This window comes from Botrytis byssoidea, assembly GCF_014898295.1.
Source record: "Botrytis byssoidea strain MUCL 94 chromosome Unknown BBYS_016, whole genome shotgun sequence".
Taxonomy (NCBI): Eukaryota; Fungi; Ascomycota; class Leotiomycetes; order Helotiales; family Sclerotiniaceae; genus Botrytis; species Botrytis byssoidea.
The window spans coordinates 38,124-60,326 of record NW_024065857.1 but is presented as its reverse complement, the minus strand read 5'-3'; the positions used below and the strand labels follow the sequence as shown (position 1 = coordinate 60,326).

Sequence of the window (22,203 nt, the reverse complement as noted above, 5' to 3'; positions counted from 1 at the left end):
GCTCTCTAGATATCCTTCTTCGAAGTCTCATATCCTGATATGTATCTTTGGACCGAGTCTAGAGAGACAGACTTATCCAAATCCGAACTCGGACAGCAAAAGTATATCTTCAATTTTTCTCATTTCGACGACCTAGACCGCTGCGTTAGCTGCTATGAAGATACGGTGGTACTGTGGTTTGCGTTCAAAGAATTGTCGACTGTAAGTCACTTATATGTGATCATGGAATCCAGAAGTATAAATAGGACGCCAGCTTTGTCTGCTGTGTAGAGTTCAGCAGGCACCTCATTCTTCTTTTGTTTTGCTCCCACAAAAATTGAACGCACAAACAGCTCTGCCATTGTACACTTATAAGATATCATGTTGTCTCTATCTCAGAATTGGCGCTCTTGTATAGCAGCTTTTGCTCTTGCATTTTCAGTCATCGACGCCTCTCCTGTACCCGGTCAGACTTCTAGTGTCTTAAGTGTTGTTTCAGCATACAATGGAGTCACAACTATCACCGCAAGCGCTCAAGTAAAGTCATGATACCCCATCACCACCTTTCATTGCTAACTCGTCTTGCAGGTCGTCACTTACGCCGCTACCACGACCTCGACTAGTGGTACTTTGACCTGTACGAAAGCTGGAACCTACAGTATTGGAACCAGCACGACGGTCGTCTTGAAACCCACAAACATTCCATGGACGGCACAGGAATTAATCTACGAGTACTGTCCATTTTCCGTATTTACTCTTTTTAACTGCGCTACATGTCCCCGCCTCGTTACCGTCGAGAAGTGCTATCTTGGTTATTGTGAAGTCAGTGTCGAATTACGAACTCTTTCTAGGGGTACTACCAGCACTAGCACCTCGAGTGCCAGTTCAACAAATTTCATTATTGGTATTGGGTATTTGGAGCCTACAGTAACGACCACTAAGGCGCTTTCTGCTTATGCTACGGGATACACATCAACTATCCCAGCTAAATTGCTTGCAGCTGGAACTGTCATTGTTGGATCTCCAGTTCCTTATGTCACTTCGACGACTTACCTTGATGATGGATCGCAAGCTTATACTTCAACCATTGGTGGTACCATTTTGGATGCCATATCAGTTACAACCATTACTTATACCGCTACTGTATCAGCCTATGACTCGGCTTATACCTCCACAATCTCTGCAGAAAACTCAACGCCTGGAACTGTAACTGTGGCAACTCCGGCATCTTTTGTTACCTCGACTATTTACCTCGACTATTTACCTCGACAACGGAGAATCTGCTTACACTTCAACTATTGGTGGAGATGTCAATGTTGGAGTTCCTGTGGGCACTGTTACAACCACCACATTTCTTCCTACTGATGGTGTAGCTTTCACCTCTACAGTCCCCGCCGCTGGACCTACTTCGGGAACAGTCCTTGTTGGATATGTTCAGAGTGATATTACTACTACTATTACTGGATCCGTGGCTGCCACGAGCACTATAGCTCCCTCTGGCACAATTCCAGGTACCATAATTATCACGGTACCCACACCCGATGTAAACTGCAGCAACATCGGTGTACAATTCGCAGCTTTTGCCGAAACTCCCCAGATCATCAACTCTGCCGGAACATACGCGAATTTCAACCCTGTCATTTATAAAACCCAGACTGCAGAGATCACTGGCAACACAACTGCTGTCAGTTATAGCGTTACAACCTACACAAACACTGCTGTATTTGTTTATGGTAGCACCCAAAAGCTCAACGACTTCTATCTCGTCATTGATAATCGTGGATACCTCTTTGCTCTGATGACTGGTACATATACCTTCTCCACGACATCAGCCGACGATGTTTTCTTCCTTTGGGTTGGAGCTAATGCATATTCCGGTTGGACCCGTGCTAATGCCGATTTGATTGCAACATTGACTTATCCATCACAAACATTCACAATCGATTTGATTGAAGGGGTATACTATCCAATGAGGTTCTTGTGGGCAAATGGTGATGGGCCTGGTCTCTTTGCTTTCTCGGTTACCGCCCCTGATGGAACTACTATCTTGGATGGTAATACCGTTGCTAGTCCTTATGTGGTACAATTTTCGTGTGACGGTACTTCGGCACCTGAGTATCCTGCTTGGGGCGCTGAGAATAATTGTACTAGGATTATCATTTATGTGTTAAATGAGGGCTTCTACTTATGATGTGGAACGAGAGGATGGAAGAGCTATGGCTGGTGAGAACTGCTCCCAATGTTGGGGATAATCAGAACAGGAACTCACAAGCTTTGAAGACTAATTTATACTTTTTGACTTTATACTCATATTGACAATATTTAAAGAATTTGATTTCCCTAGAAATGGACGTACTACTATCTGATAATTATATTTACTAGTATTTTACTTCCTTCAGACCTGATCGGCCATATGAATTGGTTGGAATGTTTGGTTGATCGATAGACCTTGCCACTAGCTTGCGCACAGACCACCCATTGACAGACATGCTCTCATTCATTTCATCATTGACATTCAAACATTGAAATAATAGACTCTTATTGACTCCATCAATTTCATCAATTTATAATATCCGAGTTCTCTTTCATCATTTGCTTCCAATTGTTCTTTGCATACTTGCATTGAGGTGCCGATAATTGATCATCTCGAGACGTGGCATCATGCACATGGGCGTACTTGGCTCTTAGGTGTTGATATCGACATTCGAGATGACAACAACCAATACATCGGATCTATGTGTGGTAAAATAAGATGAGACCATATCATCCATACTGTCAAGCTGTGGTACTAAGTTTGAACGATAGTTTTGGGTATACTTTGCCATCATGCTTCTCTCTGTCCGTTAACCCATCGGCCATATTACTGGAGCGGTCACCAAAGAGACAACCACATAACAACTACATAACGACTACAATCGGGTTCTTCCCGTGTACCCCGAGCTATTGACATTCGGACTCGATGCAAGCTAGTAATAGATCAATCAACGAGGAAGGTATACTAGTGTTCTACCAAATTCTCGAAAGCTACCTCTTCGTCATGATCTATCTGTTCAATTGTTCCTGAACGATGGCGGTAACCCCACATTTAAGCACCAGTGTGGGTCTCTGGCCATATCATACCCAGACGACATCGGATTGTCAAAGGAGACCACCAGAAGAGAGACCGCTGAAATGAACTGGAAGCATCCCAATATCATATTGCAAAGAGGGCAACACATTTTTAGAACATTTACTGGTCTAGGTACCAAGTGGGTGATGGATGTTTCTTAAGATTCCAACCAGCATTCTTATCTGTACCACGCTCAAGTGATATTGGGGAGCTCGGACAGTCTACATCCACCATGGATTCTCCATCTTCCATCCCCACGCTTTAGCAAGCTTGATTATGTTTTCGAACAGCGAGCTCGCCCACAACAAAAACGGCCGGATGGTGTAGTTGGTTATCACGTGTCCTTAACAATTAATAGTTGTTGAAATACGGACAAGGTCCTGGGATCGTGCCCCAGTCTGGTCATATCTTTTGCGTTTTTCCCCTCTACGTTTTTCCCTAGTTGTGGTCGATAGTGGGAACGAAAAGTCGTCTTTTGTCACTTGCGTTGAATTCACTGGAAGTGGGTTATTCGTGGGCCGTCCAAGAATTATCCGGAGTGAGCTTCAGATGAACACTTGGAAAACATCATCATTCCCTTGTCATTATGCGTTGATAAGTTTTGACTACAGGGAGTTCTAGGCACTTATGAACACCCAGAGGGAAATATATCACCATGAAAATTGGTAGTTTTGCAACTGAAATTTTTGAATTCGGAATAAGAAAAGCAGACCCTCTTTCGTTTGTGTAGAATGGTGCCGGCTGCGACTTGTGATAAAAATGGATATTTTAGTTTCGTCATCACAAAATAATAAGATTTCCTTGCCGGCGCAATGGTAGCGCGCAAGACTTCTACCGAGGACTCGAACTCAAATTCAGTCCACTTCTTGAGTGACATGTGAGCGGGGTGATGTTATGTAGGGTGTTGGATATTCTGTCTGAGGAAGGCACGGGCAGGGCAGGTTACAGGTTCGAGCCCTGTGTAGGGAGTTACCCTGAGTACCCATCGGTTTGAATCCGTTGCTTGAAATCATTTTTTAGTATTTATCACACAGTTTACAATGTGATGGGCTACCGCCGCGGATGCTGTAAGTTTGAGACTTACGTAGGGAGTTACCCTGAGTATCGTTGGTTTGAGTTCATTATAGAACCTTCTTTTTATGCATTAATACTACATTTTCATCTGTTCACTGCAGGAAAAAAAGCCATTTGAAAAAGCATGAAAATCTACACTCGGAATAGCTGCTATCTCTAAAGAGACAAAACAGGATTTGAAGTTCCATGCCCTTTCTTTGCTTAAAAATTGGACGATTTAAGACCTTGAGCATTAAACTCGCTTTGCAGAAGCTTTGAATATTCTGCGATTTTCGTGTACACCCGAATGAAAAGAAAGTAGCTTCTGAGGAGGAGTGGCCGGAACAGCTTTTTACATACAAAATTAATCCGGTCTTCATACCGTAGTCAATTTTATTAAATACTGGCGACTTCAAAATGAACCTCTAAATAATATAACCGCTTGTTCTTAAGTTGGAACTTTCTCGAGAGACAAATCCGATGTACATATAGTGTCCGAGTCCTTGGGTGCTTACCATCTGGTATGAGGATAAGGTCCCCGTTGTATTCTAGTAGTCAACTAAAATATAAACACTTTTTGTAACCTGAAAGTAGGAATTCCGTGTGATTAAAACATTGAACTATGGCGGATCTCACGATCCACTCAACCAAGAAGTAGCTTGTTCATGTGCGCAACGGGTGTTGAGTCGTGGTGGTCAAGTGAAGGAGGCCCATGCATACAAATTGTTTTTTCAACGCTAGTCAGAAATTTTCTTCGCTTTCCCCACCGAACATCAAACAAACCCAGATATGAAGCACATCAAGAGCACCTTCCCCAACAAATACAACAAATACAACAAAGCCTGCCCGGCTAGCTCAATCGGTAGAGCGTGTGACTCTTACGATTCAATATCTATGAGTTCTTCTGAAATCACAAGGTTGGGGGTTCGACCCCCCCGTTGGGCTCAATTCCCTTCATTAAACTTTTGCCATTTTGATCTTCCCTCCTTTTTGGGGGGTATATTTCGAGCAAGGAAGTTTACCTAGTGTTCTGTGTGTGTGTGTATCCTTCTTGTGCTTCTTGTCCGTCAGAACTAGGTATGTTTGGGGAGCTTGAGCCTGCTTCTAGTTTTCGCACTTGGTATATGATCAGTTTCTGGCCCCGTTTGGCAATCATGAAATGGACATTCCGTTGCAGAGCAGATATCGAACAAGGTGGGTTTAGAGAATGAAGGGGAAGGAAGAGAAGATTTATCTTTTCCTGCCTTGTGACAGTCTATTTATTACAATCATTCTCCATCTTCTCGAGCTGTGATGACTCTGCCCCACTATCGCACAATGGGCTCCACAAGACTGCACATATGTATCTTGTAACCGCGCTGCTCTTCAACAATCACTAAACATCTTTGATGGTCTAACGGTCATGATTTCCGCTTGTCAATAACATTGCAAGTCGCGGGAGACCGGGGTTCGACTCCCCGTCAGAGAGTTCATCCTACATGGAATTCCTTGAATCTCACGTTCATCCTTCTTTTGGGATTTATTTTGTTTGTGGAATTTCCCGATTTCTATCTAACCCGAGAGTTCTCAACAATTGATACAGTATTTTTGTCTAGCGTGCACTTTTGGTTGTGATAATAATATGAACCCATAACGTCCGGGACCGAAAGTCCTGAATTTATTTTTCTTTTTGTCTGAGTTTTTGGTTGCAACGCTAGGACACTGAAGGCTCATCCATAAGGTTGAAACGTAACCCACAACTAAATCATTTTATGAGGGGATCATAGCGCTCGACTTTACTACTTCTTCTCTCACAAGCCCTCACTCACATACAATAAGCTATCCGGCATGGTGTAGTGGCTAGCATTTCCGCCTCTCAACAGAAGCTTCACTGCTTTAATCAGGTCGCGGGAGACCGGGGTTCAATTCCCCGTACCGGAATTCATTTTTGCTCATTGTGAGCAGCTTATTTTAAGAAGACTTTTTGTTAATTCCTGAACTGCTTGTTGATCAAATAATAAAAGTGTTTGTTGAATCAGCCTGTATTTTATCTATCTTTTGATAAGAAGAAGAAGTCCTTTTCCCAACTGTGGGGACTTTTTTTCAAAATGCCAATTTCTTATCTTGACGAGTTTTCAAGGGCCAAAATGTACCTGCGCAAGTGGGGCACTTGGCGTACGAACGTAATCCAGCTGCAAAAAGATCACTTCGCTTCAGGGCCTAATCCGGGATCGAACCGGAGACCTCTTACAATTTTGGACAACCCAAAGCAAGAATTCTACCACTGAACTATCAGGCCTGATGATATACTATGGAGACGGTAGTTATCAATATCAACAAGAGATGAAATTTGAGCGCTCTATTAGCTTTGGGGTTCACCCCAGGGCCCTGTAGTAACATGCTCCAATGCTTGTGAACACTTCAGCACATATACTTGAAGCACATTGGTCTACCATTCCGCTGGCAGTCGATAAGGTGCTAACAACTACACTTTTCCAGCTGAACAATTTCTGGATTTGAATTAACCCCAATCTCTTCTATGATGAAACTCAATCTTCTGATTATACTACCACTCTTGTCGTAACCGTGTGACTTTACTCCTTATTATTGCTTCAAAGGTGTAAGGAAAAGGTGAAATATCTAAGGTTAGAATTTAGGGATGAAATTTATTGTGTGTGCTGGTTTGATTTTTGAAGAAGCTTCCGACCGTTGTAGTCAGTCTGGGTGCCTGTCTACACACACTGATGTAAATAGATCGAGTTGTTCACAAAGCTTGGTTTGAAGACACAAGGGAGATCTCTGGCTCGTTAGAAATCCGTGTTGTGAGTCGTCCTGGATTTTCAATGAGCTGAAAATATCTTTGATATATTCACTTGAGTGCCCTGCATACATCAAAACAGGTGTTGTGGTTTAGTGGTATAATTCTTGCTTAGGGATCTATCAGTCTTCATCGATTGATTCTCCATGTAAAAGGTCCCCGGTTCAATCCCGGGCAACGCCCATTGAGTGTAATTTTGCATTTTTTTGCACTTTTTGGAGGGCATAGAATGGGAAAGAAGACTACTAGATTGAAGCGAGGTGAGTGAGGAAGGGGTATCTAGCTACGAACGGACTAGACTATAACTGTTGTGATTGAATGTTAACCTCGACTTGTGAGATGTATGAAAGGAAAGCTACCTATCGTTACTTGTTTTGAAACAATTCAACATAGGTAGTAGTATTTTGTATGGTTAATATACGGGCTCGTATAGTAGTAACTATTTCATTTTCGAGAAACATTCATTCCTATGAATGATGTTCTATTTATAACATGTCACTGAAGGTGATTTCCAAGGTTAACTACTATGATATCATCTATCAGTAGAAATATAATGAACTAGAACTTATAATCCCGGATTTCTAATTTGGAACTTGAAGTGTTCGATTGGTTGGCCATTGGATACTAATGTTTGGATTCGAAATGGATATTTGATATTCATCTTGGTCTCGTAGATACAATTTCAAGTAGCTTGTAGTATTTTACTATATGATCACTATATATGAGGAGAATACGGATGACTTTGTACATATGATGTATGACCCTATTGTATTCAATATAAAGAGCTAGCTGTATACGAGTAGAGGCAATCCTCATATAGGGATGGCTACGAGGCCAATCCTCTCATTAATTGTATTCCAGTAGACTAATGACTTAAGGCCATTCACCTACGTTCATACAATCACAATCATTGAACTTTGCAATAATTTTTTATTAGGACGCATATAAACGTTCAGATTTACATTCTGAATTATGGCCTTAGATTCCTAATTCGAGTCACTGTTTGAAGATAGATTTCTCATAAGGGAAGAAAGAAGACTAAGACTTTGATTCTGGCTCGTTCATATCTTCAAGTTCAACGAACAATGCAGTGGTATATCGTTCTGTGACCACAGTTTTTTTTCGGTGAAAACTCAAGTCTATTCATGAGTCGATTCAATATTAGATTTCAAGGCGATGAGAATATCTGCTAGGTAGGAGAGCGATGCTAGAGTCTTTCAGTTCAATAATAGATATCAAATATTAGAGTGAAATTAAAGCGATGCTTAGTCTGTGGTTCAGTCCTCGAATATAGCTACAAGATACTCAAATTGAGAGTGAATATAAATAGACTTCTCTTAATAACAACTGAAAATTTTAAGATCATAGAGTGATTTAGAGTCAAGTATATTAGTTTGGATGTTCAAGAATGACTTGAATTTATGAAATCATTAAGATTTCCAAATAATGATGTGCTATGATAGACTTGGAGAATAATACAGGACTAGAAGAATTTTAGGAATAGATCATATTTTATATGTAGTACTGTAAACCCCAGTAAAGTTGAGAGAGTAAAATGTATCTATTTCGGTTTGAAGTGAAGTGAGTGATATGTTTTTATCGATTACTGAGTTGCTACGAGATACTCAATGGAATAGCTCTCGATACCTCAAATACTGCCCTGACAGTTCGGACTAAGTCTGAAAAGAAGGACGTTCAGATCTCTATCGACTTCCTAATGAAAATGACTCATCTAGTAACGTGTATTTTTTCCATTATCAGCTAGAAAGTAACGACATGTATTTTTGAAATCCGGAATTTCACTTATATCGTTGATATCCTACAAGCTTCTACGTGCTTTGAAGCAAAAACTATGGACGACCATGTCTCAGCCTTTTTATATTTAGGATATATATTTCTCGTCCGCCAATTTCCTCTTCCCTTCTCTCTCTTTACGTCTCTAGTCTCGTAAATCAGAAACACTGCCTGTTGACATCGTAAACACTACTAACAACATCCCCTTCCATCCTTATACTCGAATAAAGGTACTAATGTGAACCTCTCAATGTGACAATTACCGAGGGAACGTCACTAAACTTGTCTAAATTGGTCAAAAGTACATATCCATCTATCAGTGAATTTACTACAGTTGTGCAGATAATTCCCAAGAGCCATTCATTCACTTCGACGTTCTCTTCATATGCTGAATGCTCTAGATTCACATTGAAACTTTCAACAATGCGAGGCTCGTTAGATGCAACTAACGTCTCGACTTTGTCACCGCAGCAAATGATTCATTCACAACTAGGTAGTTAAAAATTATCATCTGATCGAAGCAGAAATATAGTAAACTACATACACTACAAACATAGATTGAAAATTGGTCGGGTCGGGCTTCGGCTATTCAATCTCATTGGTCGCGTCCCACCACCACCAGAACCAAAAATTCAACAACTTCAAAAAAGCACCAAAAATCAACGCAACGAGATATCTAAAAGAAAATTGTTCGTGGACTCAGGTTCGAGAAGAAATTGAAGAACCGATCCATTTTTTTAAGGTTGTGCTTACATAGATTGGTGGGGTACCCGAGGATATCAACGCAATCAGTACTAAATACTCCCCGTAGAGAGAGAGAGTACTTTTGGAAAGAAGCACCACCGCCTGGATCTTTTAAGTACACTGGTATGGTAGTATACCGGTATCTGCTTACTACCTATCAACCAAGCAAGCAACCTAGATACCTAGACACCTAGACACCTACCCAAGTCTTCAATCAACAAATCAACGAGATGGCAGTTGTGGATAGTGAGTGTCTCTTCCCCAAATTATATCTTGGAGACGTTCGTACTTTATTAGTGGGCGAACCCCATCTTACAATGGAAACTCATTTTACACTTCGAGAACAGAAATACATTCATTCAATCGACTGATCTTAACTTAACTACACCAATTTAATTTACTATGTTTGTCTGGAAACAAGCATGTATATGATTGCATTGGTTGGTTGGTGATAGATACAGTAGCAAAATTGTTACATGAGATAAGAAAAAGTTTGACCGCCCTCAATGTCCAATCTAATGGGGACTCGGGTGGAAGACAGACACACTACAGTTGCGCACAATTATTGCAAAATAGGTCATGTCAACAAAAACAAAAGATTTACCTCCCTCGCGTGGGGTCGAACCACGAACCTCTCGATTTATTTATTTGAATCGCTTCAAGTAACAGTCGAACGCGCTAGCCAATTGCGCCACGAGGGATTTCGGTTGTTTAACATGACGAATTGTTCAATATATATACCCACTTGCACATTTAGCTCGCTTGGTGAACTATGGTGGGGGGTCATAGGAAACGTGATCAGACATTGGCTGACCCTTCCCCCACTACATGCAGGAAAAATTGATGTGTGGAGCTAGACGACCCTCAACCCCATCTAGGCTCGGCTAACCCCTTCATTCATCCACTATCAATTAACCAGCCCACCATCAGTGAGTGGTACATTGAAAAAAAGAAGACTATTCAACTATTTGATTGAATGGATAAACTTTAATTGGATAAAATGCTCTATTCTAATCCTATGGTTAATCTCACCTAGGCACTGACAGTCAATATCCAATATCTCTAGTGAATGGGCTGATGAGAAGTATCTAGCCCTAGCAAAAACAAATCTGACTACACCGTATCATCTCAGAGACTCAGACCCAGAAGTCCCGCACCCCCCTCTCTCCCCCCCCACTAGAAGCCAAAACTTTCCCACCTCTTCACAGTTCCCACGCTGTCGTCTTCTTCATCTCCTTCCCTTCAACTTCAGACCCTTACGATTTCCCCCAAGACGACAAAAGCAAAAGAATCAGCGATCACAGGAGGTATTGAACCACACCCGATTTGAACGGATAACCTTTCGATCTGGAGTCGAACGCGCTACCGTTGCGCCAGCGGTCCTTAATCACATGATTGTATACTCATTCGCTTCGATTCTCTCTTCATAATCCCATTTTGCAGCCCCTCATTCCATCTCCACCCATTTTCATTCTCATTAACAACACGGATTTCAACGCTCCACTCCGCATCCCCACCCCGCCATGTACAGTGTATGTTTTGATTCTTCGAATATAAATAGAAAAACAAAATTTCAATATATGAAAAGAATCGCTTCCTTAGCTCAGTGGTAGAGCGGACGATTGCAGTAGCATTTCGTTATTATCGTCAGGTCAGTCGTTCGAACCGGCTAGGGAGCTTCAACTGCTCCGTGATTCTCACATTGTTTTTGTTGAAGGCATCATTCTTAAAACTGTGTATTTTTTGTAGTTGCAGTAAGCACTCATGGAATATCTGTAAATCTATAGATGGATGGCCATTGCGAACTTGGATAGTATCTCAATCATGTCATTGTGGGCATGTGTTGTGTTTTTATTGTGCTGGCTTCAGATCGTCATATTGCTAGTAGTAGTGGATTATCATTTCACCACTCTTCGAATGATCACTTCAGTTATGTTCTAAACGGATATAGAAGACAAATCTCAATCTCAGTCGCACTTCAATTCTACTCATCGAATGGAGAGTGTTCTCTTCGTATGCTTGCTAGGAAGCCAGAAACGCAGCCAGCTAGACAGACAGCTCCTCACCAGGGACGAATTATACACATAGAGGCACTTTTCCTAGGTATGAAGAGAGGCCTCACCTAGCCTATCAACATTTAGATTCGTTATCTCATAAAAAAGTATGTCATGAATGAATAGTCAGGAAGACATTAGATGGATGCATTCCAATATCCCGCCATAAAACAAACATTTGAAACCCCTCCCCAAATTATGTTTAACACGCAGTTCCCAATCGAACGATCAATATACACCTATTCACGCCAATGAAAAATATACGAACAAGAAGCAGTGGTGCATATAATTCCATCCACCTATCTATCTAGAGCATTTCAGTAAACCACAAAAGAAACAGACATATTTTATGTCGTCCATCCCAGTCAGTATCCATCCATCCATCCCAATCTATTCCTAACACCTTGTCAAAAAAAGTACAACACACTTCGAGCTACCTCAAACAAGTACTCTTCACCCACAGCGCCATGCAATGCTACCCACAAATTTGAATCTCAATCCCCATCTAAATAAACCCCGCTATTACCTTACAATTACAGGCTCGTAAATACTACCAACCATCCTACTGCAAATCTCTCAACTTTTTAGTTGCATAGGCAGCCCCAATAGTACTAATTGCGCCAATGAACAAACAAATACTAATAGCATTTGGACCATCTGTCCCATGATGTTCCCCTTCCTTTGCATTTTGAGCCAACTCTGGACTTTTACCTGGCTCCAATATACTGAAAACGATCATACTGATGAAAGTTCCAATAAATTGTGGAATGGTGGTGTAGATGTTAAGAATTCCGAAGTAGATTCCAGAAAGTTCACCGGTAGACGCAACGTCTTCCTTTTCTCCAACTGGGCCATGTTCTAGGCGAAGGAGGGAGGGTGATGGAGGACCAGTGGGTGACTCCAGCTCAATATCACGGTCGACGGTGGAAAGGCGGCTATAAGATGGGAGTCCGCTCATCTTGTTTACCTCGACACCAAGGAATGCATATGGTGCCCAAGATGCGACAGACCATGGCCTAGAAGGTGTTAGTTAATGGAAAGGCAGTGAAATAATGTTTTTTAAAAACTCACAATCCACAGAATGCAATTAACGAAGTTGCAAATCGAAATGAAGATGCAAATGGTGCTAAAAACATAGCTGATGAAAACATCAAATGTCCAACAAACCAAGCCCCAAGAAGATCTGGCTTGTATTTGTTGTACGCTTGAACAAATCGAGCAATACTTGCTGGTGGTCGCTGAGTGAATTTGTCCTCATCAGGTGACTTGATCAATAGAGGTAAAAGGAAAGATCCAAAAGATGACACGAATGAGAACACAACGAGGGACATGCTTCCGATCCTTCCAATATCTCCAAGTGCATCTTTAGATTCTTTGATCTCGTGCGGAGCATCATACCTGAAGTAGGTTTCTCCAACGAATGTAGTACCATAGAATAGGAATGGGAACCATCCAATCCAGCTCCAAAATTGGCACCACAGAATGGCTTGAATCTTTGGAGGAACTGTCATTGTTGTTCTATATATTTGTCGTGTAATTTTGAGTAACCCAGATTGGGAGTCAGAGTCTTTGCTAGATATCAAAACACGTTCCGTTACGGCCCACGAAGTGACACACACACAAAATATGAGCGCAAACGCCGCAATTAGAATAAGCTTCTTGAACTGTGTGTCACCCATTGAGGGACCAAACCAAGCGACAAGATCAACAGTACCAATAGCGTAACCGACCAAGTGCCCCATAGCGGCCATTCTGCTAGCTGGAAGATGTCAATGATTTTCCAATTAAAAATGAGTGAAGCAAACTCACCCCATGCCGACCCTGCTTGTTGCTTTTGTATAGGAAGAGTATCCACGATCAGACTTCGACAACTCCATTGAACTGTATTGATTAATATCCTCATCAAGCACCCAGGCTGGGATTTCAAACTTACCAGCATTGATAGCGAAATCCACCGCATAAATTGCCAACACTGCCAAAAATATTGTACAACTCTTATTGAAATCCCCTTCTTCCACAAAATGAGATACGATTTCCTTTGTCCATCCCAGTACTAACAAGCATAATGCGACAAGTATAGAAGCCCCCACCATGTATGGCCTTCTTCTACCCCATTTTGAACGCGAACGATCTGCCATTGCCCCTACAAGCGGTGCCATAATCAACCCAGATAAAGGTCCCGCAATCCATACCAAAGAAGTTTTCGATTTCGTGAGACCGAGTGAAAGTAAATATGGTGTACAATCTGTTCAGGCCAATAGGTCAGCATTTCCCATGAACTCGAGCAATGTTCAACCTACAGGTCATTTCAATACCCCAAGTAAACCTGCACACCAAATCAGTCAATGTGATCGATTGCTATCATTTTCTTTCATATTTAACCTACTGCAATCCAACCAAAGAAAAAGTCAACAGTGCCATTCGCATCTGCTCCGTACTCCCCTTTATAGCCGGTTGCCCACTCCATGAAGCCATATTTGCTTTACTTTCAAAGTATCCCTCAAAATCAAGATCTCCTCCTCTAAGAACCCCTTCACTGGTCTCACCCAGACCTTCTACCACACGACCACGAACCCTATTTCTCGAGCGTCCTTGTCTTTCGTCGAATTCAAATTCCTCAGCCTGTTGTTGTCGCTCGTCAAAATTGATAGTCGTATCCCCTCTCTTGAAGTAATTGCGCTTCTGTCTCTCTCCTACTTCTCTCTTGTCGAAGTTCGAATTCGGATCTGCCGCGTCATCATCAATATTTGTTGCCATAGTCATTTTGATTATATGCACATGCGCATGTGTTCTTGAATACGAAATAAGAAATTCGTGTCGTATACCGTTTGATAAAGTACAAAAAGTACGTATTTCGTACGGACATCTGCATGGAATTGCTTTTGATGAGGAAAGGGATGAGGAATTGCAATGAACTTACTGAGCAATTTTGAATTGGAAAGGTCTCACATGCTACTTCCCTATTTGCTTTCCTTCTGAGATACTTCAATTGTAACACTCAATGAAAATTGAACGAGTGAAAGTGTGTAGATGTAACAAAAAGGGAAAGTGCAAAGGGGGTAATGAGCTTAATATGACAGATAACGCCAAATTGTATCTTACACATAAGGCTCCACGTACTCAGCCTTCTACAAAGACAATTGTTCTAAATACGGTACAAAATAATAATAGCTTGGAATATCGTTCCTTGCCTACTACATAAGGAGAATGAGTTTCATCGAGAGTGGATTTAAATGTTTCAATCTTCTATTGTGATTACTTACCTATACGAGCTATACCAAGAAAGACGAGGCTAGATCCGGGGTATATGGAGGTGGGAATCGGTTCATACTTTTGATTGGGTATCTTAAAAACCTAGCTTATGCTAAGGTTGACGGGAACTAGCTATTACAAGGCTGACACTTCTAACTATAATTTTGACATCTTATCTTCAAGATCTTTGACCCAACCTTCTACAACTTTCATATTCCCTCCGATGACCGTTTCTCCTTGTTTGATTGCCTCCTCAACCTTCTCCAATCCTTCTTGCCATTTCTTAATATCGTTCGACATTTCGACCTGTCTTTGCTCCACTCTATCCAAGTTCTCACTAGCTGTAGCAGCATCTCCGTGAATAGCTCGTAATGATCGTAATCTGTCCAACAAGGATGGCAAAAGAGGCGCGAGATTCTCGATAGTGGGCAAAGTTCCATATAGCGCATTGATCTTTGAAATCTGTTCTGAATCTTGCCCATCCTCAGGGGCAGTTTCTCCTCCAGCTGATGTTAAAGAATCTTTTGCAGCTCTTGCCGATTTTCGAGACTCTTCTAGTTTTTCGGCTTCTTGTGTCAATGTTCGAACTCTTCGGCTTATGCTGTCAAGGGACGATGGCGTAGACTCCGTAAGGATTGAGACTTGTCTTTCGAGAATATCAAGAGTAGGTAAAACAGCTGTTGAGCTACTGGTAGATTCCATTGTCGAATTGAGTCCAAGAACCTTTTCTAGAAGGGCCAATCGTCCATCGAAATCTGCTGCTTTCGCCAAAGCATGACTTTGCTGGTATGTAGGCGCATATGTAACAGTGTATGTAGCAGGTTCTCCCGTTCCTTGTGAAATTTGTGATGGCCCGTTTGCTTTGATTCCAGTTCCTAAATCCCTCGCCAATCTTGCTCCAGCACTCGTGACTTGATCTCCTGGGTTGTCAGATATCCCATCCAACAATTTACTTAAGGAGGCAACATCATCTCCATCGTTGGACTCTTCTTCTTCACCCAAATCCTTCTTCTCTTGGTTTCTCTTTCCAAATTCTTCTTTAACTTCCTCGATTTCACGTCGTAATCTTGCGAGTTTTCGTTCCAAGCTTTCCCCATCATCGTCATCACTGAAGTCGCCAAATTCTTCTGTGCCGTCTTGCCTCTTCCTATGTCGCCTGGAAGAAGCTTTATATGATTTCCTCTTAGCCGTGACTCTATCTGAGAAGTCTACATCGCGTGCATCTACTTGTGCCGGGGAGAAATGCGAACGGGCTTCGTCGGGCTGTAATCGCGCACGGGAAATACCACCCACTTCGTCGTCGTCTTCATCGAAATCTTGATAAGAAGAAGAAGTTGATTGGGAATGAGGTCTGCCAGTCTAAAGGGTGTTAGAAGGGTTGAAGGGATGGAGTACGTTCATATAACCTACAGGCGCAGTCGAATTATCCTCTGTTAACTCAGGGGTTTCATAAATATCTGGTGCTGAATCCTAGAGGATATTTGTCAAATGTTGAAGCTTTTAGATATCCACTTAAACATACCAAATCTGGCAATGCCGCGTATTTTCTGTTGAGAGCAGCCATGATGGATATTTTGGACCGAATGCCTCTGGTGAAGGATTAAGTACAGTTCAAACATTTAAATGTGATATGATACCTGGTAGATACGTAGTACACGGAATCGCGGGCCTAATTGGTGAATCCCGCATTAGCAGGGGTGTGAAGCTTGGACCATTTATATATTGAAGCTCTCATACTCTCGTGATACCGTATCTCGAGCGTATCAATTCAGTTGTACCTGTAAAGAAAGGTAGAGACTTGTCACCGTACAAACCTTTATAGATTTCCTATAAATGTACAATATATTATATCTTCGAAAAACAATGAAGTTACAACACTTACTTACTCGTTTTATATCTGGATAGTGACTATTTCCACAAAATCCACGCGCCTATCTTATTTCAACAATCCTTCCTTGCCTTACTTTACTTATCATACCGCGACGCGATCTTCAAGATGGATCATACAAAATTAGATCTTAACGATAGAGGGAAAGCACAACCACGCCGTGCTGGATTGACCAAGAATTATCCTCATAACCTCTTACAATCACTCAATCGACCGAAGAAGGAAGAACAACCCGCAATGGCGACAAAAGCCGCAACGACGACCCGTCCCAATGATGTTACTAATGTTCGAAATTCTGGCGACGTTGGCGGCGCTCAAAACGCAGCATCATGCAAGCGAAGAAACAAGGGGTCAAATAAGGAGAATGAACCAAGTTCATCGAAGTCCTCTATCATGAAGTCAATTGAAGTTGTGAATGAGGATGTTGATCGGCCTCCAGATGATTCCGATGATGATGGAAAATACATCATCGACTCTTCTGAAGACGAATCGCCCTCAAGAATCAGCGCAGATATGACGAAGACAGTTTTTGGATCAAAAAATCAAAAGTCGAGTCAAACCCCTGTAACGTCTTCTTTGCCCATTCTAAAGGACTCAAGACAGCAGTCATCTGAATTAAAGTCAACTCATAGCAGCAAAAGAAAGAATGAGAACGACTTGGAACATGATCCAGTTGTGAATATTTTCGGAAACATGCAGAGCAGTAATAAGAAGCTGAAATCATACACCAAGGAGCATCCGGATCAGACCAGAAGTTCAAGACGTACGTTCAACAAGACATTGGTTTGCTTTAACTAACAAATAGAATAGCTGGTGCCAATAAACTGTCGTTGTTCAAGGATACCAAACCAAAGAACAAACCAAATAAGCCCTCCATGTATGGGAAGAAGAAAAATCCAGCGCCCGAAAACTGTTTCAGGAACTACAAAAGTAGATCTTCAAGTATGGTCAGCGACAATGGAAAGCCAAAGCTTCAAGACTATACAGTCGATAGTCCAACGAAAACCAAAAGTCCAGTCAGAGGCTTTGTCCGCCCGGATTTCAGTGATGACGATTTTTCAGATTTAGATTTGTTTGGTAAATTGAAGAAATCGAAATCCGCAACCCCATCAACGCAACCCAGACCATTTCAAAGATACGACGATGATGATATATTGGATGGAGCGGAGGAACTGGCTAAGAAGCTAAATCCGCATGCCATTATCGGCATGGAAAATCTTGAGAGGGAAGATAGTCCGGATATCGACGATTACACTGGATCTCGTTGTCCAATGTGTAACGAACCTGTAGCTGCTGAAGATTTGAAGGCGCTTGGAAAGATGAATACTAGGAAGCAGGAGAAATTTTGTTTATCTCATCAACGAAAAAGTGCTAGATCAAATTGGAAGTCTAAAGGATACCCTGACATCGACTGGGAAACTCTGGATTCTAGAATTTCCAATCATCATGCATTCATTAAGGAGATAATTGAAGGCGCAACATGTCACTATCGAGAAGTGTTTGATGAAAAGGTTAAAGCTGGAAAAGACCGAAATTTGATGAAGAGTTCTACGAATCTTATACCTGGCTATTATGGTTCTCGAGGTCTACGTCTAATTTCCGAAAATATCATGCACGAGTTTACGCCATTGTTAAAGTACAGAGCACCACTCGATCGTCTTATCGCAGCAAGAAGCACAGCTGCATTTGTTGACTCGGTTATCGTTCCTGAAGTTACAGTCTTGTTGATTAAAGAAGACATGAATGTCTCCGACGAGGAGGCCAGGACAATATTGACAGATAGCTCTGAGATGGGAGATTTGGTTAATGAGGAAATCAAGGATGTTGTAACACTAAAGCCGGAGGACAAGACGTCCGTTAGCAACAGTGATGATGATGATAACGAGTTTAACTTTTAGCTGCTACGATGTAGCTCAGATTTTGGTTACAACTTCACTAAGCCTGCAGAGCTTCCAGAATTGCATAAAAGCACAAGCTGAGTATGTATGTGTATCCCTTGTGTCTCATAACGAGCCAATCGTATTGCTTTGGAGGTTTGGAGATTAATCGAGCTGGCAATTTGGCTATTGTAAATGGGTTGGAGTTATTGACGGGATGAAGCAAGATGAACAGAGGAAGACGAAGAAAAAAGTATACCATAACATTCAACTTGTGCACACTGTACACGATAAAGATACATAGATACCCATTCAGCGTTTTTTCAAACCTCATATATCCTCCACTTCCAAGCATGTATGCAGCCTACTTTTCACCACCATTAATATAAAAAATATAAGAACCTTCTTCAACCCATACTTCTCTGATCATTTCTGAGTACCTAGCCATTACAATTGCCGGCCAACTCGGCTCGGTCGGCTCAGCCCAATCAACAAGCAACTTTTGCATTACACGCACGGCTCCACCAACTTATTAGCCTTCATCATACACCAACCAAATCCTTCACTACCCACCAATCACTCACATCCTCAAGAACCCCACCATAAAAAAAACTCTTACCCGCTTAACCTTACCCCTCATTCATTATCCACCACTCAAACATTGGATTTTTAAACTTGAATATAAATCAGTTTAATAAAGCTTTCTTCAACATCAGAACAAAGCCTGCCCGGCTAGCTCAATCGGTAGAGCGTGTGACTCTTATGATTTCAAAGATCTTCTGGTCCATCACAAGGTTGCGGGTTCGACCCCCGCGTTGGGCTCAATTCCCTTCATTGACTCTTTTCATTTTTTTTGTATCTCGTCTAGGACTGTTTGAGGTTTTTTTGTGGGGTTCGGTCGAGAGAGGTAGGTAGGTAAGATGACGGACGAAGCAGAGTTTATTTATGCTTTTAGGAGTTGAAGTATTTATTGATTATAAAATAGTGTGTGTGATATTAGTTAATTAAGGCTTGTCTTTGTGCATGAGACAGAGAATAGTAAATTTCAACATTTTTTTTGTTTCGCTATAAGAAGGGGAAGGAACTATGTACGGTTTCTCATACAAGTCTTTCTCTTTGAGAAGATGTAAACAAAGTCTTATACATTCTTCCCCCCCTTACACATCTCTCTCTCTCTCTTCATCTAAGATTCAAGCAAAGTTGTATCCATTAATAAATAATTCGTACTAAATCCTCGAAGCAGACATTTCATATTTCACACGAGTAATTTCCCAATGAATCATATCATCACCCAACTCCCCCCATCATCTATCCACCCCACCACCCAACTCTCTATCTGAAAGTACAATCCTCATAAGATGAAGTTAGTTAGCTATATTCGATACTCCAGAGGCTGTACATATTTACATCAAGTCTTCGAATCTCTCTAATGGTTAGACACGCGATATAGATCGTACTATTGTCGATGTTTGGGAGAGTGCAATTCTGAGTTCCAATTTGAATGTGTAAGTTTAAGGATTTAGTCTTCTAATGATTCGACGATCTATATATTTGGATCTAATCTCATACGATACCACTTTTGTAGCTTAAGTACATCGGGTATAAATTTCCAGCTCCTTTTGTCTTGTATGTGAGTTTGGAATCTATTTGGGAAGCCGGCGATAAAGAGCAAGTGGCTTAATAGGATTATTAAGATGTTATCTAGCTAGTATGTATAATCCAAGAATCCATATCCCACTGACTACTTTGTAATACTATGTCTAAAATGTTGCATGTATATATGAAGAATTCGATAACGGGACGAAACTCACTATCAATTCCCTCTTCTACGCCTATCACATTACGACAACAGAAGTATACAAGGTAAACAGATAATATAAATGACAACAAACGCGTACAGAGTTATTCTCACATCGTTTATAAGAAGTGAGAAGATTTCATAACGAACATTACAGTACATAATAGAGAGAGCCACAAACTAAATTTTACTCTGAAAGTTATGGTCATGATGATTTTAGTATTACCTGATGTTATAATTTCGAATCCAGATAACTCTTATACAGACACTCAATCTCTCCTCGCTGATATTCATGTATCCAGTAGAATAGAAGTGAGTAGATCTTTCGCTCGTAGATATGAACGCATACTACTTTGTGTTTGTATGTATACTTCTTAAATCTATACGATATAAAACCTACCCATACTGTATGTCGATTGAACATTATACTATACATCCAATCAGCCACGTCAGTATACCATCACCATCTAATCGTGTAGATAAAATAAAGGCTCTGATATATACTATAAAACGATAGAAATACAATATGTGAGATCCAGCTTAATTTCAAATCTTTGATAGTAAGAGAATATATATTAATTCGACAAGAAACCATCGCGCATATTCAGATATACCGACAAAAACTCGCCTCTCAAATCGACGAAGAGTTTATAACAAACTTTTCCCTATCAATATACCCGTTTCAACTAGAATCCTCTCTCCCATTTCCCCCCTAAGTACAAAAGCCCCCCGAATCTAAGAACACAAAGCCAACCTATTTCAATACCAGTACAATCCTCACCTCGTTGGTCTGCTTTGGAAAATTCGTTAAGGTGTAGTATATATACTAGCAAACCTCGGAAAACACCCAACCTACTTAGATAGGTAGTTAGAGTTTCCGAAGATCAAAAGAGTGGATACAAATTCAATCTACCATCACATCCAGTATCTCGAATCCAAGATCCAGAAAAACAACCAAACGTACACAACAGAGTAAAGCAGAGCAGGTATAAAAGACCAATCCATCCGTCCATACATTCATTCATTTGAATCCTCAAGTAAAATATTAAAGCTAGGTCAAAGGAGTCTTCATGTCTCCATTGCGGAAGGGCAGTAAGTCATAAAAGAGTTATATGGCAAGCATTTTTCTAGGGACAGTGGATCGCAACTTTCGTTGGGTGAAAGGAGAACTAGGTATGTATAGATCGTGCTTTTAAGCTGGTATTACGCGAGAAGACCATTTCCCCTTTCGACAATGAGAGGAAAGATGAAGCTACGCTAATGAATCAATGAACAACAATAAATATTGGAAGCGATACCTATATACCTATCCATACACATCCATACGTACGAACCATGAATAACAACTACCCATCCTCAAACAAACATCCGAGAACAGACGAGCAGAGCAGCAACCTAACCCAAAGTTCATCGACTCGATATGAAGAAGAAAGGTATACAATCAAAGATCCATCACAGACTGGTAAGCACATCCATGGTGTGGAATCCCCAAACGATATGGATGTCAGATATCGATGAATCATGAGATGAGAAAAAGCAAGATGAACAGAAAGACACAGCTTCTATCTCAAGTTCTCGACATGAATACCAAACCCCCACCCCCACCCCTCTTCTCCCTAAATCCCACCCTCTCATACATCTATATGGTCACGATTTCTCGATAGATTTAGATGATGCGCAATCACATTACTAATCTCTACCCAAGAAGTAAAACCTATCTACAAAACTGCACTAGCAGATTCTCCAGTGTCTACAACGTTTGAATATATCACCAACCAGAATGAGGAAGATCAAACCATTCATATGGACATTATTGCTTCAAATCATTTCATTCACATCAAAACATGTAGTCTTCACA

The 22,203-nt window shown here is 41.1% G+C and overlaps 4 protein-coding genes across 4 annotated transcripts; 2 read left to right on the top strand and 2 right to left on the bottom strand.

The window, feature by feature from the left end:
* Nucleotides 1-322: 322 nt before the first annotated feature.
* On the top strand, nucleotides 323-2,170 carry EAE97_007816 (uncharacterized protein; the record flags this gene model as incomplete). Its single annotated transcript, XM_038878330.1, has 3 exons — nucleotides 323-516; nucleotides 568-1,306; nucleotides 1,353-2,170. Exons 1-3 carry the CDS (start codon nucleotides 361-363, stop codon nucleotides 2,168-2,170), a joined length of 1,713 nt encoding a protein of 570 aa, XP_038730580.1. The 5' UTR covers nucleotides 323-360.
* A 9,922-nt stretch (nucleotides 2,171-12,092) lies between these two features.
* On the bottom strand, nucleotides 12,093-14,293 carry EAE97_007815 (uncharacterized protein; the record flags this gene model as incomplete). Its single annotated transcript, XM_038878329.1, has 6 exons — nucleotides 12,093-12,546; nucleotides 12,602-13,289; nucleotides 13,340-13,411; nucleotides 13,464-13,775; nucleotides 13,831-13,856; nucleotides 13,917-14,293. The coding sequence occupies 6 exons, from the start codon at nucleotides 14,291-14,293 to the stop codon at nucleotides 12,093-12,095; spliced, it is 1,929 nt and encodes a 642-aa protein (XP_038730579.1).
* Nucleotides 14,294-14,938: 645 nt separating this feature from the next.
* Nucleotides 14,939-16,346, bottom strand: EAE97_007814 (uncharacterized protein; the record flags this gene model as incomplete). The annotated part of the gene is made up of 3 exons (XM_038878328.1): nucleotides 14,939-16,141; nucleotides 16,193-16,252; nucleotides 16,305-16,346. 3 exons carry the CDS (start codon nucleotides 16,344-16,346, stop codon nucleotides 14,939-14,941), a joined length of 1,305 nt encoding a protein of 434 aa, XP_038730578.1.
* A 432-nt stretch (nucleotides 16,347-16,778) lies between these two features.
* Nucleotides 16,779-18,568, top strand: EAE97_007813 (uncharacterized protein; the record flags this gene model as incomplete). Its single annotated transcript, XM_038878327.1, has 2 exons — nucleotides 16,779-17,433; nucleotides 17,481-18,568. 2 exons carry the CDS (start codon nucleotides 16,779-16,781, stop codon nucleotides 18,566-18,568), a joined length of 1,743 nt encoding a protein of 580 aa, XP_038730577.1.
* Between the last annotated feature and the right edge of the window lie 3,635 nt (nucleotides 18,569-22,203).